General features: G+C 39.4%; 1 protein-coding gene across 3 annotated transcripts in view; it reads right to left on the bottom strand.

The window, feature by feature from the left end:
• Nucleotides 1-15,799, bottom strand: part of SYT9 (synaptotagmin 9) — a 78,975-nt gene extending 63,176 nt beyond the window's left edge. Inside the window, exon 1 of one of the 3 annotated variants that reach the window (XM_085224046.1) lies at nt 15,126-15,799. In XM_085224046.1, the coding sequence (XP_085080172.1) occupies nt 15,126-15,273 (148 nt within the window). In that variant the 5' untranslated portion in view covers nt 15,274-15,799. The remainder of the gene's footprint in view (nt 1-15,125) is intronic. The other 2 variants (XM_085224047.1, XM_085224048.1) reach the window with 2 other exon arrangements.
• Between the last annotated feature and the right edge of the window lie 252 nt (nt 15,800-16,051).

The following is a 16,051-nucleotide window of genomic DNA, read 5'->3' as shown; positions in this document are numbered from 1 at the left end:
AAGGAAGAATTTGTGAATTTCTTGTTGCAGCATACTTTTTTTATCCAAGTAAAACAAAAGGGAATAAATGAAATAAAGAAGATTAGATTATTCAAAATAGATCAGTGTAACGCTAAGATCAAAGAATCACAGAATGATTTGGATTGGAAGCAACCTTCAAGATCATCTAGTTCCAACTCCAGAAAAGTAATTTGGATAGAAACAGTCATTTCTTCTTTTATGGAAACGCAAGTCAAATGGCTTAGATTTTCAAAAATATGTGAAGGACTTACATAACAAATTCTCACTAAGTTATCAGTTTCATTCACATGCATCTCTTTGAAAATGTTGCTCTCAAAGATTATTTTGAGTCAAAATAGTACAGGAGTAAAGAGGTCGGATTTAGTCCCTCTGGCTTGCGAGCTTTTGAAATCTGATTTAAGTAGAATTAAGTCATAACCTAAAATGCATAAAGTCAGATGAATGTAGGGGAAGGGAATAATTTTTGAATGACCCAAATATGAAATTAAAAAAAAAATAAAAAATCACTTGTGAAAGTGAGATTATTTTCACTTAAATAAAAAGAAAGGAAGGGAAAAGAAAAAGGCAGCAGAAGAGAAAGGAACTGTACACTTCAAAGAGCTGTTTGTTCCAAATTGACTGGTGGAAATCTGGCTGTCAGCAGATTGCTCAATAGAGTTACAGAACTGTTAAGACAGTTTCTTTAGAGAACTTTCACATAAGGGATGGATGGTTCATTTTATGAAATGCTTACACGTCAGATACACTACAGAAATTGATAAACAAATATATATCTTTGATAACAAGTAAGTGGAGACAGTAAAAGATACACTGTTTAATACCCAACATGTGCGTGGTAAACTGGAGAACGGGGACAAGTAAAAAATGCCCCTCCCTCCAAGAAACATGCTTTGTATCATGTATTTCTGCTACAAAAAAAAATGTGAAAAGGATTACTATATACCAATCCTTTCAGTTTTCCTTTCAAATGGTATCATGCCAAAATGTGCATTTGCAAACCTAACCAGGCCAGGAAAGTATATGTTTGAAAATGTATTGCTGAGAGGCAGAAAACTAGAATATGCTGGGATATACAAAAGATAACTACAAGTTGCCCTGTCAGTTGCACAGTGAGATACAGGCTAGAGTCTGGGGTGGGATTTAGATCTGAAAACAGAAAATCAAGCTCACAAACAGCTACGTGAATAAATTCCATATCTAAACATTCAGATTAAGCCCTGTTTGTGCTTTTATTTATTCCCATTTGAATGTGTATTCCATCAAATCTCCACATCTCAATTTCTGCTTCCTTGCTGGTAAAAGAAGCACATTTCTATTTGCTAACCTACACAGGAGGAGAATATATTCTGTTTATTATTTATAATAGTAAAGTGCTGAGGGGCCTCATCAAAACACAGGCTCTTCTCCATTCACTGAAAATACACAGAGACATATTCAAGCACTTTTACCTAAGTCAGAGGACCAAACATTTTCTCTTGGCTGCTTTTTGGCCAGTTTTTTGCCTGGTGCTTTACTGAAATCACATTTGAGACATGCCCTGCTCGCTCTCCACTGATTACAAGCAGGGGATTAACTGGAGTTTTAGCTGCATATCTGTACTGAAAAGGCAACTGGAAAGGCAGAGAAAAAGCAGCACCAAGAGATTTCTCGAAATGAAACACCAAGTGACTGTCAGAGTTCAGCAAAGAACTGTAGTATTCAGTTCCTAAGCAGCAAATTTATCCAGCCAGCTGAACTGTGTCTCTAACAACACTGGTTCAAAAAGGTTTGTATTAATGTACAGAGGAATAATATTTGATTCACACATATTAACACTCAGACATGTCCTATACCCTTTTGTATGTTTGTAGTCCTTGTTACTGTGGCTCTTTCCATTACTTTGGACTGATCACATCAGTATAATTCCTGCAATGAATTTGGTAAAAAACAAAGGCTTTCCCCAAAAGAAAGACCCCTCCAAAGATTAACCAATAGATAAAATAATAAGCAGCATTTGAGTTATTCAATTCATTATTAATACACATCTTAGAAACACTTAAGGGTTTGGCATGTATTTACTGTAACTTATGGGAACAGATCTGCTTGAAACATTCCAAAAACACGGGCTCTCCTTGTGATTTGAAAGCTATTGATCAGCTAATTATAACTCTGTATCTAACATCTTTTCTATTCTCACCTTGAGCAAATAAATCTTTACTTAGTGTTAGCACTTCCAGATTAACAACCCTGGCATGTGCCATATTACTCACAACGAATTCAAGATCTTCTGCAGATACAGGCACCACGGTGATGTTTCTTTTTCGGCAGGTCTTTCAATGTACTTAATGCAACCATGTTTCAGAATGCTGGGGCTGCAATAGAAAAGTAAAAATTGCTCCTCTTTTACAGCTTTGGGTGCTTTATACTGTTGGAGTCTTGGACCTGTGTGTTTTGTGGATGCAGATGACTGTTCTTACTGCTATGTGTTTCACTGCACCTCTCTGCTGATTGGTTTATCACATCTAATTTGGTCGTACATCCTTGAGATAGCATTTTAAGGCACTAATTTTACAGCTTTCTGCACAGTTTTGCTTACTAAGAAAATGAAAAGGGAATGCTAAACATACTAGGCCTGGATGCAGCACTGATAAAAAAGAAAATAGCAGAGGCTAGAGGGACTGCACAGCTTCTTTATAGCTCTGTCTCCTGTACAGCATACATCATGCTGTTCACAGGACTGGGGAAAGAGTAAGGACAGTGGAGAGGAAAAAGCAAAGGGAAGAGAGAGCTGAAATCCTTTCTGTACACTGATAATTTTAACTTTTGCAAAAATATCTCATGAAGTCAGCAAGACTGTCCTGAGAGTAAATCTAGTGTGGAAGATGGCTAGGGATACTGTTTAAGATAAAAGAGCCTAGTGAAATAAAATGCAGTAAGATTTGTGCATTTGAATTCCCCAGCTCCACTCCTCCTCGACTCTCATGATTTTGAATGAAACATTAATACTGCTTCAGATACTTCTTCCCTCCAAGGCCAATCAGCTGCTCGGCAGGGCGTGAAGTGGTTGTTCATCTGAGCAGCTAACGAGAAAGTGGAAGGACAGAGCTAATTCTCAGGCTTCTCCAGCACTGCCTATGCTTGCATTTGCCTTGACACATGGGGAATGACCTGAAGAGCCTCTCTCCACTTTGGAATAAGAGAAATGGTACTGTGTTAATTCTGAGTAAACAAGCCTGACTTGTCAGAAGAGATAATTATTCACTATACAACCACAAACATAGTTTTGAGATTGGAGTAGACACCTTGTCCTTTTTAGTACCATGGCAACAACTGCCACTGGAATTCTTCCTTTTAAGGGGGATTACAGAAACAGGAGATATAGTAGCCAATCCAAATTAACATTTAACCAATGTTAAATCCCCATTCTTCTGTTTTAACAATATTTCTGTTCCTTCTCTCTGTGTACAGAGCCTTCAGAACAAGAAGTAAATCCTGAGATTGTATTTTAGATGTTGCTGAAGGTAACAAATTACTTTTCTCCCCTGTTTGGGAAGGAAAAAAAAAGTTGAGGAGGCCGAAGCTGTTTCTGGTTTTGTTGCTTCTAAGCTCTGTACTGGTTTCTAGCTCACAAGAAAAACAGGAAAGAAAGAAAAATGCATCAAAAGAAGAAAGTGCAGTTTTTGTTCACAGTGCTGGGTCTCACATGTAATACAGAAGGACAGATGCAGTAATTACTGTTAAGTTGCTCTGACAAACCCATACCTTTACACTGCTATTTTGGGCACTGCTTTAACTATTTTGTCATCACTAGCTCATAGGAGCAGTAGGAAAAAAATCAGCCTGACTAGTCAAACCACTCATTATAACAACAGAACAAGAGACAGGTAGAGAATGAGTAAGATAGACAAGAACAAGACATTAATTTGAGAATGAGAGCATAGATGAAAATGTTACATTCCTAACAGAAGTTGGCAGGAACAATGATGCTGCTGTATAGGAAGGAGCTGAAATAACAGTTTTTCCTTATTACGTAAAGTCATGGTGATGATGTTTCCTCTTCCTTGATTAACCACAATCCTAGTATCCGGGTCAAATAATAGTACTCAGGCAGGCTTGCCAACCTATGAATTCTTTTAAAATGGCAAATTTTACTGTAATAAAAAATAGAAATATAACTTCTTACAACAGAAGAATAATGAAGTGTATCCACAACTTTTGCTGTCTACTATGACTCTGTAGGTAGGACTTCAAAGTCCCAGGCTTCAATTCAATTAACTCTATTGCCAAGCAACAGCAAATCTGCTCAGAGTTCCTTGGCCCCTTAGGAACATTAGTGATGCCCATCTCTTCTGAGACCTGGTTGCCACCTCTGGCCCTTGCATCCATCTCTGGAGCTGAACAAGAGACAATCTTCCTGCTCAGGTTTGTTGCACTGTGGGGTTTCTACACTTCCAGCACAGTGGACTTGGTGGCTGTGTAAGGAACAGAACTTCATCCCAGCAAGGGGTCCCTTTTACCTCTTTTAGTTTCTGGTACAGCTAGAAACTTGGAACAAACAAATCAAAGGAAAATAAAGCTCAACACCACACCTTTCAGTTTACCAGCTAAACTTCATCTCTTCTCCATGTTCTAGTCCCATAGTTTTCTTCATTAAGCCTGATCATCTATCTCTCTGTCCTTAGCTTAGATTGGAATAATGTTTAGTTTGAGTCATTCAACCCATCACTACCATTTATCACTTTTAAAAAAATAACAACAACAACAACAAAAAGTTAGATTAAGTAAGTTGGACTTTTGCTACCATGGATGTCTTAGGGGCACATGCAGAAAGAGGAGTCATTCCTGACAGCACAATCTGCTCCAGAATCGCAGACCATCATAGAATTAAACAAAGGTGGAGTGATTAGTTTAGATTTGTCTTCTATATAATCCCGAGCGAATTGGTAAAATTTGAAAAAAATAGTACCGTTCAGAGGACAATTTTCTGTTCAAAGCTTGCCTTTTTTAAAGCAATATCAGATCTCTTTTCTCTTGTGTTTGCTTGCTAGTCGAACTAAAAGCTCTTTTCAGCAGGTAGGAATTGTCATAATGCCATTGCTACATATCCTACATCACTTCTATTACAGGGAATAGAATAGCACTCAGGAAGAACCAACTCAGTACCTGTTTTATTTCCCTATAGCCAGCCTCATGAGACATTCTGCTCCTTTGCGCTGTGCAGAGAGACCTTAACATAATAAATACTTGAGATCAGCCTATTTATGGTAAGCTTCCCACAAAAGATAAAGTGACTGGTCATTAATTTTTATCCGTTTATCTTCTTCAGGGAAAAAAAAAAAATAAGGAAACTTCTCCTTTAAATGGGTAAAACATGCTGCAAATGGAAACAGAAGATTATGAAACTTGGTCTCATTGACAATTTTCTAATTAGCACTGCACATTATTTTGTGTATGTACCATATACTAGGACAATTCTACTGAATTACAGTTTGTAATAATTTACAAAACTTGATAGATGTCAGAAATATCTTCTATCTTAGTCTATGTTAATAGAATCATTAATTGTATAGGCATAACTTCTTGCAAATTACAAAGTAGGTAGAAAGTTTAAAAAGAGAACTCCAACAAGTACTTTATATGGCTTTGGCTAGATGGCTCATGAGATAACGTGTGTGTGAGATAGGTCAAATACTATATATTTTTTTTATTATTAAATAGCAACACAATTGCATTCTCAAATCATGCTAAATTTGGGGAGAAAACAAGATACTTATGAAGTCAAGGAATTAAAACATAGATGAATTAAGATTACATTTTCCTGAAAGATCACATGCTCCTGGATTCTTCCATTGTTCATCTTAATAGACACACATGAGCTGTACATTGGCTTAAGACATATCTATGTGCATGCCAGTTTTAGCAGAATACAATGTATTTTTCAATTCCAAATAACCATAGGAAGTATATAAAAGAAAATCCTGTAGTGTGTCTGCCAAAGGAAGCCAAACTGATTTGACTTGGCTAATGAATGTTGAAAATCCAAAAAACGCAGCTAAAAATATTGAGCAACATAAAATACACAAGATTCAGTGTGGCTATGGTAATGTACCAACTGTGCAAGCCATCAGCTGTTGTGTATAACATTTGTGTCGCAGAATTTTTTGTACTTTCCAGATAAATGAATCAAGTACTGACTACTTAACAGTACTATAGAAGATATAAAAAAGGTTTCTTTTGTAAGATGATGATCTTTGAGAACTGAAGATTGTAAAAGTTGCCACTAACAACTTTTTTTCTCATTCAAAACATCATTTCATCTGTAATTAATTACTCTAAATTCTTATCACTTGATCTAAAATTTTGTTAACAGTATAAGAGGGACATAAAGCTTTAGACCAAAATTATCACTCTACATATCTTTAGTCCAAATAGAGCCACAAAAGAGCTTAAGTTAATGACAAAATATAGGGAAAAAATGCACAATACATGTTCTTAAGTACAGCTTTGCTCTAAACCACCAAGGATCTTTATTTTCAGTGTGGGAAGTACTAAAACCTAGGAATGTGTTTATTAACATAAATGTAAACTGAAAAAATGAATTGCAAAAATATGATGGGCCCATACTAAATAAGGGAAAAGCCAGGAATTACAGCTTCCAGTTACAAGCCTATTTTCACTTCTTATTAAATAGATTGTTGTGACCATATTGCTTGATGATCTGCATCATTCACCTGCCTAGGGAACTCTTCTTCCCAGACCATGGCAGAGAAAGGGATCGAGGAGAAGCAAATAACTGTAGCAGCTACTTCCTACCCCTGACTCTTGTAGATGAAGAGGCTCCAGCCTCTCTGCTAAGCTGACCTGTAAGTACTGCAGACTGCTCTACCTTACTTCTTACTGAAGGAAGAAGTAGGGAACACCTTTTTTCTGATTCAGTTTAACCTGAAAACAGAACAGGAGCTGTCATTGCGCAGCACCACTATGAGCCTCCTAAGACAAAGTTATTGCCAAGGACTGAATTATAAATGCCAAATCTATACTCACTCAGTTCAAAACACCATTTAAATCTGTGCCCTGAAATGGTTCAAAACAACAAGAAAAATAGAAGGTTTAAACTTCCCTCTTTAAAGGAAGATTTTATACTACCTAGAAAGTACAAAACCTACAAACATTTCCCGTTCCTTTTTCCCAGCGCAGAAGCAATTTGAGAAAACAATGTTTAATTCCCAAGCAATCCTCTAGGTCTGCACTGCCAGCACAGCTGCCTACATGCAATGTCCCAGCAGACCATTGGGACACAGAGGAATCATGGAATAGAATTCTAGTGGGAATAATATAAGGAAATGTACTACTCAGTGGCAAAAATGCACTTGTAGTCCCATGTATCGTATAAGTAACTCCAGTATCTGTTGATCAGCAGCAGTCAAATCTGTGATAGGGGCAGAGGTTTCCAATAAGTTTACCTCTTGATTATGTTCAAGGAACCAGAGGTCTACCCAAGGAAAAAATGCAGTTCAACCTCTACACACCGAAGATACTACACTGGTCTGCAGCCTCAAGACTCAATTTAACTGTATCTGCTGTTCACAGAACTGCTTGTGACAGCAGTCATTTCAAAGTTACATTTCTAGGTTTCTGAATTGTCAGTGAAATTAAACTCTCACAAATTAGTTTGGAAAGGAAGTTTCCAGAAAGCTATTGGGGAGAGGGTGAAAATGTGGCAGAGCACTTGGACTTGAATCACACAAAAAATGTAACAGCGCAGAACTCCAGCACTTCAGAATAACACCATTCTTGTAACACATGTTCATGTTTTTGATGAGTTAATGACCCATAAATCCATTACAGTTACATCTCTACTTAAAGGATCAGAGTTCTTGTCTCGAAACAGAAATTGTTGCCTGCTTTCAGATGTTTCTTAGGAAACTGCAATTAACAAATTCTTCCCATTCCCCCTGCTGTCTAAAGGAAACATGCAAAACCTAGTGAAATAAGAGTTATGACAAATGCAGTGATAAAGTTTTAGTGGTTAGAACAGTCATATGTGCAAGGGCTAAATTTAGCCTCCTGTTCTTCACCAGCAAAATTGGCATTTAAGAGGAAAATTCAGGTATGACAGACTGTGTGCTATTTAACCACTCTTCTACTTTTTAAAAGGTTGTTGTTTTTGTCATTATTCTTTAAGCTCTTTTCAATTATATACATTTTTGTTACCATTCAAACTACTGGTTTTCTTTAATATTCATCGCACATTTGGAGGAGACTTAAACTGTGGGATGGCTATAGATGCAACTGGCTTCTGAGTTAATTGATGTGTTATTCTGACTCTTAGGATGACTTGACAAATGTGATTGCAACGACTCCAGCAAATAAATACTCTTGATATAAATACATATAAAGTGAATTCAGTATATAAGAAAATACACTTAAAAATGTATACAAAAGAGCATAGTTGACATTTATCTAAGACAAGTATCACACAGTGTTTATGCCATAGTTTTGGTGTGTGTGTACATACTGTAAATAGCATAAGTTAAATATATTTCCTATGTAAGTGAGAAGTAACCCACACAATGTGAATGGAAGCCCTAGAAATCTCTTGCTTTCCATACCTATTTTGGATATAGATGCAGAGGTCAAGAAGGGCTAGAAAGCCACCTTTCTCCTTTTTATCATACAGCTCCTCCCAAAAGCAATCCAAGAGCAGCCACAGGAGAGCAATGGCAAAATATTTGTCAAAGCACTACAGAACACCTCAACAGATTTCCATTCTCATGTTAAGAGGAAAGGGACAGTTTGAGGTAGTTTTGCACCATTAAAAAAAGGAAAACAACTTTGGTAGTGAAGGGAGTCTTTCATATTTGAACAGTGTATAATATGACTATGTTCCAACCTCATTGAAATTCAAGATCATACTTTATAATGTGGATGATCTTTGTAGTCTTCCTTTTCCTGATTCCGGAGCATAAATTTTAAGTGAAATATCTGCACATTTCCAGGTTACCTGAGGAAATCACAAAATTCTTTATCTCTAAGTAGCTGTATTAAAGTAAAACCTTTATCTTGAAATGTAGCAATTTATCTGTTCTTCATTTTCATTCATGTTCTCCTTACTTTCTTTTTTAACTTGCAAAGAAACAATTAAAGCTATCAGGTCATTAGTAAGCACACAGTTCCTTTTCTCTCAACATAAGATTTGCTCTTTTCTGCACTATGTTTCAAATTTCAGAGTTACCTTTTCAAACAAATTTCCCAGGTGCGAATCTTTTCCAGTAGCACAGGAAATCTTTGATTGCTTATTTCTTTACATGGAATTAAACTAGCAGAGAATCTCTTAACATAAGCAACAAGAAAGAGTTATATTTACCTTCTGCAAACCTGTTCATGACTTTTCAGAAAAGAAAAAGAATTCATGTTTTCAGTTTAAAGTACATAAATGCATTGCATTGCTATTTTAAAAAATCTTGAAACTGTACTTTGGTTCTTGAAATTGGACCTCATACTTCACTGTTCATTTGACATTGTCAGTGGCTGTTTTGTACTGTCTTGTCAAGAGCTTTCTACTGACAGAATATATAGAATATGATCAATTTTGAATGGCAGCATTTTATATTCATTTTTCAGAATGAAAATAAGATAAAAAACATGGAAAACAATGCCTCACAATGGGTAAAATCAAAAACATTGAAAGTCTTATTCAAGAGTTTGACTCATTACAACTCTGTAAATGCTTTTTGCATTTATCTACATAAATCTATATGTACTTATTATCTTGATGAAACCCTGCAACCTTTTATCTTCCTGAAATATAATTCCATATAAAGAATCTTGCTTTATTTGGTGAATTACACATCATGTTTGAATCCTCTTCCCTTCTGAAAAGCAGAAATACATGAAGGATTAGCTTCCAATGGAGGAATCAGTCCCCTGTAGTGATAGTCTCCACAAAAAAAAAAAAAAAAAACTTTCTCACATTCCACTGGAAGATGGGAGGCCACAGTTCATCCTGTTAGGCCTTTTTGTTTCTTTGCCCTTTTGTCCTTCCTGAAGTTGAAAGTATTAATTGCTACATTATTTGTAGAAGTATAAGATTCTTAAATTCTACTACAAGAACATAATTGCATCCTCATAAGTTGCACCTTAAATATCCATCACATTTCAATGCTCACATTTTGGTTTCTTGATTGTCAATTCTTTTTAAGTCAAATAGCGAATTCTGACTTTCTGACATGGTACAATACTGACCTCTTTCTTATGACCTATGGTATACATTATGCCTAATGGCCATGGTTATATTCACAATATTTACCACTCTTCTGTTTCAGCATCTATTAGCCAAATTTTAAGTAGGAAAGATAGAAAACTTTTAAGATAGGAAAATTTACTTTTTATTTCAATTTGTTATTCCTCTCACTATGACATTAATGAAAATTCATTATGATTAATGGCCCAGACTTTTTATATACTTCTAATCTTTATGAACGTCTTTTTTTTTTTTTCTTTACTCTCAATCCTTAAGCTCATAACAGCTTCCTCTGACCTTTTCAAACTTTTTACTTTAAGTTTTCAAGGGTTGCATCTTTCTACACCTTAACTAGGGGAAGAAAAACTCAATCTGTAAAATATGCTAAGGCCATGTGTTTTTATGTAAGGCAGCTTTTATACTTTCCCTTTATATGACTGAATTTTAGTGATATTCAGTATCAGCAAACATCAGGAAACTATGTATTAAGCACTTTGTTGCTGCATCTAGCAGTCAGTAGAAGGTATGCAGCCAGCAAGTCATTGCAAAGTTGACAAAACACTATAATAAAAGGCAGTGCAGAAAATCATCAGGTCTATGCAGAACAATGGCAGCCTACCACTGCCACTGCTCTGCAAAGTTGTCCTTGCTTAAAAAACAAAAGCCCCACAACAAAAAACTCACCTATACAGGAGAAAAACAACAACAACAACAAAGCTTTAATGTTGATTTCAACACTGACACAGTCAAATTAATGAGAATGAAATGCTAATTCATAGTCATGCAGCCGATTCATGTTGGTAGACCAAGGGCAGAACATTAGTTCAAACCACCAATAATGGTTCACTTTCTTTTCTATGCCGTATATGTTCTATTCTAAATTGAAGCAATGTATCTCTTCCTCTTGATTTTTTTTTCCAAAGCATCCATCTTTTTAAAAAGTCTAGTTGTGTACAAAGACATACATGACGTTTTTGGCCATTCTGATTCATGCTCCACTATGTTTTTCAATTAAGAAGTTGCAAGGGAAATCTATCAGAGAAGCAATCCATAAAGAGGTGCAACTTTTGTGGTCTTAATGTCTATTTTAATAATTACTGGTGTCTCCATTCAGATTTCCCACCTTCCTGTTTTTGTTACACATTGGTATAATTCCTTCAGTCAAGCAATTTTTATTCCAATGTTTGCTCCATTCTTTGAGCAACCTGGTCTAGTGGGAGGTGTCCCTGCCTATAGCAGGGAAGTTGGAACAAGAAAACCTTAAAGGTCCCTTCAAACCCAAACCATTCTATGATTCTATGATTCCTCATCTGCAACAATTGCTGTTGGCTTTACCTGGTGTCATGAAGTGACCTTGAGGAGTTGTTTTCAAATGTCCATATGACAAACAAGGTTTTCATTTGACTATTTATATGAGGTCATATGAATTCTCTTTATTACATATTTGGTATGCTTAGCCTTTTTACAGCAATTTATTCTCATAAAACACTTCTGTGCTACAGAAATACTATCAACATTTTACAAATTCAGAGTGGAACAATGAAAAAGACGAAGATGCAGCTTATTAAGGTATCCAAATGCTTAAGGATGCCTATTGGGATTTTTAAGAGTGGTCTGACATATAACTCCTATTGAACTAATTGAAGATTTTTTACTAAACGCCTAATTTGCATTTTTACTTTTCTGAAAACCTTCAAAATCTGACTCGTTCATGTCACCCTTCAAATCCAGGAGACCAGTGCATTATGTCTAAAACTCATTAGCCCTTAAACTTATGTTCTAAGCTCTGCAGTGCTTCCCAAAATAGAGCAAATTAAGTGAAAAATAAAGATGTGTCACCAGCACCCAGTTGCTGACCTGTCCCCTCTCTGCCACTCCAAGCCACACACAATACTGGGATGGTGGCAAGCTGAGGGGTTTCTCTGGGGACTTTGCTGCTGAGTGTGTCGGAGGGTCTGTGAGACCAAGTTTGCTGACAGACTCTCATGTTGGGCTCAGCATCCCCACAGTTCAATTTGGCTTTGCAGTAGCTACTGCAGCTGTCCAGCCCTGCTGCCACACACATGGTAAAGCCAGCTACATTAATGGCTCAAACTGAGTGTGGTGCTGTATGTCAGCTGTACCCGTCATGTGGCTGCGGGTAAGCAAGTAGTTGCTTCATTAGAGAAAAACACACACGAGCCAGGGGAAATACCTTAATTTCTGCACAAAAGCTAATTATGTATATTCTCCAGCTACACTTTTCTCAACTGAGAGAACCGATGAGAGGTAATGGCCTCAGGATGTGCCAGAGGAGGTTCAGAATAGATATTAGGAAAAACTTCTCAGAAAGAGTGGTGAGGCGTTTGGGATGGGCTGCCCAGGAAGATGATAGAGTCACCATCCCTGAATGTGTTAAGAGTCAGGAGTCATGGCACTGATAGACATAGCTTAGTGGGTGGGCATGGTGGGGATGGATTGTGGTTGAATCTTAGAGATCTTTTCCAACCTTTATGATTCTACGATAACATGACATCTTTTGACAGGTCTGTTGCCTGGCCAAACAGGAGATTGCTAAATTTGTCTAATGCACATCACCTTCATACAGCTAAGAAACATTGGTTATAAAAATTACAACTTCATCTTTTGCCAAATTCAGCTACAAAGACACCCTCTTTCAGCACAGGCTTTCTTCACCTCTCCGTTCAGGCCCCCAGTTGCTGGAGAGTGGCTGGATCTGCTATCAGGGCTTTTCCACCATTATTAAGTCAACAAAATCCACAACATAAATAAAGTCAGTATACTATTCTATGATTGCAAATCATGTTATTTATTTTTGGAAGCCAAGTAGGCTGTGTTCTTATCATGATATCCAAGGATTGGCTAAACAAACCTCGTGGGCAGCCAGTTTAGTGGGATACCATATGCATTTTAATCAAAGAAATGTGAGGTAGGATTAATTTGTATATTCTTGACATAATACTGGAACTCTACAGAAGTGTTTTCTGAGTCAGGGCTCATGGGCAATGCGTTCCCTGCTAGACGCTCTGAGACTGCTTGCAGCTTCAGAAAATAAAAATGTTAAAACTGAGGCCAATACAAAGATGCTGCCTGCAGCATAATTGCTCACTGTTGTTGTGTATCAGCTGGCAAAAGTTAGGGAGTGCTGCTCCGTGTAACTGAGCAGATTTCCAACAATATCAGAAGTCTGTTGTGTAATAATGCTTTAAGCAAACAGGTAGAAATAAACACAATTTTATTTATTTATTTATTTATCTTTAGGAAGTGGTAATGGATTTTTACTGAGCACACAATGTTTGAAGAATGCTCCCAGATCAATGCCAGGTACTCTTTGCCTCAGGCTGATGGAAAAACAGGTACTTTAAAGAAATCTGGAAAGCTGTCATTCAAGTTAGATAAGGCTGAAGTCCTCCTATGCATTTCAAGTAATTTAGTATTCAAAGTGGGCACTGATTCAAGTAGACATTTTAGGAATAATCACCTGATATACAAATATGTGATTAATCCCTTGGTAAATGAAAATTACAGAAAATCACAGGAGTCTCACCAAATTACTGCTTGTGTGAAAAAATTAAATTGGACTATAAGAACAAAACAGATTTGTCTAATTTTAAAGAATCATTATCCAACATTGCATGAATTACTTTAATTTGAATATTTTTTAGTAAAAGAGAAGCCAGAACGGCTGCAACTAACACTGGATACAAGCAAACTTAGTATTGTATCCAGTGTTTGCTTGTATCTCCTTATTCATTTATAGAAGAGCTTCCCTTCTTCCTTCTCTGAATATTTTCGTATTTTTCCTGGTTTCCTCTAGACTTTTTGGCATATCCAAACATTTGTCAGTAAGCTGCACTTTGAGTCCTACTTCAGACTTTGCAAATGACAGAAAATGTTTAAGAATATACTGAAATTAGACTGCCCTGAGCTAAATGAGTTAAAGTATGTATTTAAGGAAAATAATGTTAGGCTGTGATGATAGCCGATCTAGCACCAATGCTTCTCAGTACGACAAACGTTTCAACTTCTATTTTAACTCTTTAAATGTCTCCTCCTCATACTAAGCAAACTCCACTTGATGATGTAAACATAATAGGCTCCTACTTCAAACCGTACTCTGCCTTTCCCTTATGATCAGAGACATAATACAGAACATTATTAATCTTTCAGCATTTCTGAGCAGCTGGAGCTCGGCTTCTTCATTAAGAAGCTTCCTTATGTGAAAGTTTTAAAATCGGTGCTATTGCCAATATATGAAAAGGCGACCATAATCCAGAAACACACATACACAAACACTCAGTTTGCATCTTGTCAGACCTACAACCCCCATACCTGCTACAGTCATACGAGAAACAGCCGGTTTACCTTGTGAAAATGCAGAGCTGGAAAGTTACAATCACAGAATCATAGAATGGCCTGGGTTGAAATTGTGTCGTACGTATGCTGCACCGCAAACCCTACGTCTCTACAATTAAGGCCACAGAAGCACAGTAGGAGCCCCGTAGCCCCGCGGCACGGCGGCGAGGCACCTTCCGCGCTGGGCAAGGTCGCTCCGAGCCGGGCCGTCCGCCAAGGCCGCGGTCCAGCCGCCGCCTGCCGGCCACGAAAGTTGCCCGCGACCCTGCCCGCAGCTCGCAGGCAGCCGGCGCCGAGCTGCACCGCGGATGCTCGCTAGGCGAGCGGGATCAACAGCGATCAGGGGGCTTCGCATCCAGGGCCGAGGCTGCGGGGAGCGCCCGCTCCCGCCGCCGGCATCCCCTCGGGACCAGCAGGCCTTGCTCCGCCGTTCCCGGCCTTCGCCCGGGGAACTCGCCCTCCGCCCGCAGCCCGGAACGGCGCCGAACGCCGCGCCTGCCCCGCCGAGCCGCGCCGCCGGCCATACCTGAGTCGGTGAGGCGGGGCCGGGCTCTGTCCCTCAGGTAGTAGATAAAATCCCGGCAATTCTCGTTCTCCACCGCGCCGACGGAGCACAGCTCGGCCAGCAGCTGCAGCGATTTCTGGCAGATCTCGTCCTCCCTGTCGCCGGGCATCGCCCCCCAAGCATTCTCGGGAGCGGAGCGGAGCTGTGCGGTCAGGCGCCGCGCCGCTGCCCGCCGCCCGCCAGCAGCCCCCCGCGCCGCCGTGCCGCCTGCCGCATCCTCCGCCAGCGCCGCCGGCCGCCGGCCGCTCCTCCCGCCGCTAGCCGCTCCGCCGGGGGCCGACCCGGCGCCGCTGCCCGCCGGCGACGCCGCGCCTCGGTGGCGGAGGAGGATGATGGAGAGGAGGAGGGTCCCACCAGTTGAACACGGGAGCCGGGAGGGCGGGCGCGCGCCCCGCCGCGCCTCGGCAGCCTTCCCCGGCGGGGAGCGCCCGTCCACCCGCCGCCCTGCCCGCCGGTCCCGGCGCCTCTGCCGGGTGGGCTGCGCCTTTCCCCTGGGGCGGCGCGACAGGGCCGGGAAACCGGGGAGAGGCTCGACAGGCGGCAAACCTCGGGGAAGTCTTCCTCCTCCTCTTCATCCCCAGCCAGGCCCCAGCTCCCTCTTTGCTAGTCTCCATTTGGTCTTCATTTACAGTTAAATACCGTGAGGTTTTGTGCACCACTGCCTACTCCTATTCAGAAAGAATTACATTCGCTCAACTAATTGTCTTGAAATTATTTTTCTATACATAATGTGTGCCCTCACTCTCGAGAACCTCGTGGAGGGGAGAACCTTTATAACGTCATGGCCCTGTAGCAAATGGCACGCTCCAGCTGTTTTGTGTGGTGGGTTCAAAAGGGTTAAAGCACTGGTGACAAATCTCGGGCACCTTAGACCTGGACACGGCTTG

Source organism: Meleagris gallopavo, chromosome 5, assembly GCF_905368555.1.
Source record: "Meleagris gallopavo chromosome 5, MGAL_WU_HG_1.1, whole genome shotgun sequence".
Taxonomy (NCBI): domain Eukaryota; kingdom Metazoa; phylum Chordata; class Aves; order Galliformes; family Phasianidae; genus Meleagris; species Meleagris gallopavo.
Note: the sequence above shows the minus strand (reverse complement) of the source record. Positions and strands in the feature narration are given on the sequence as shown.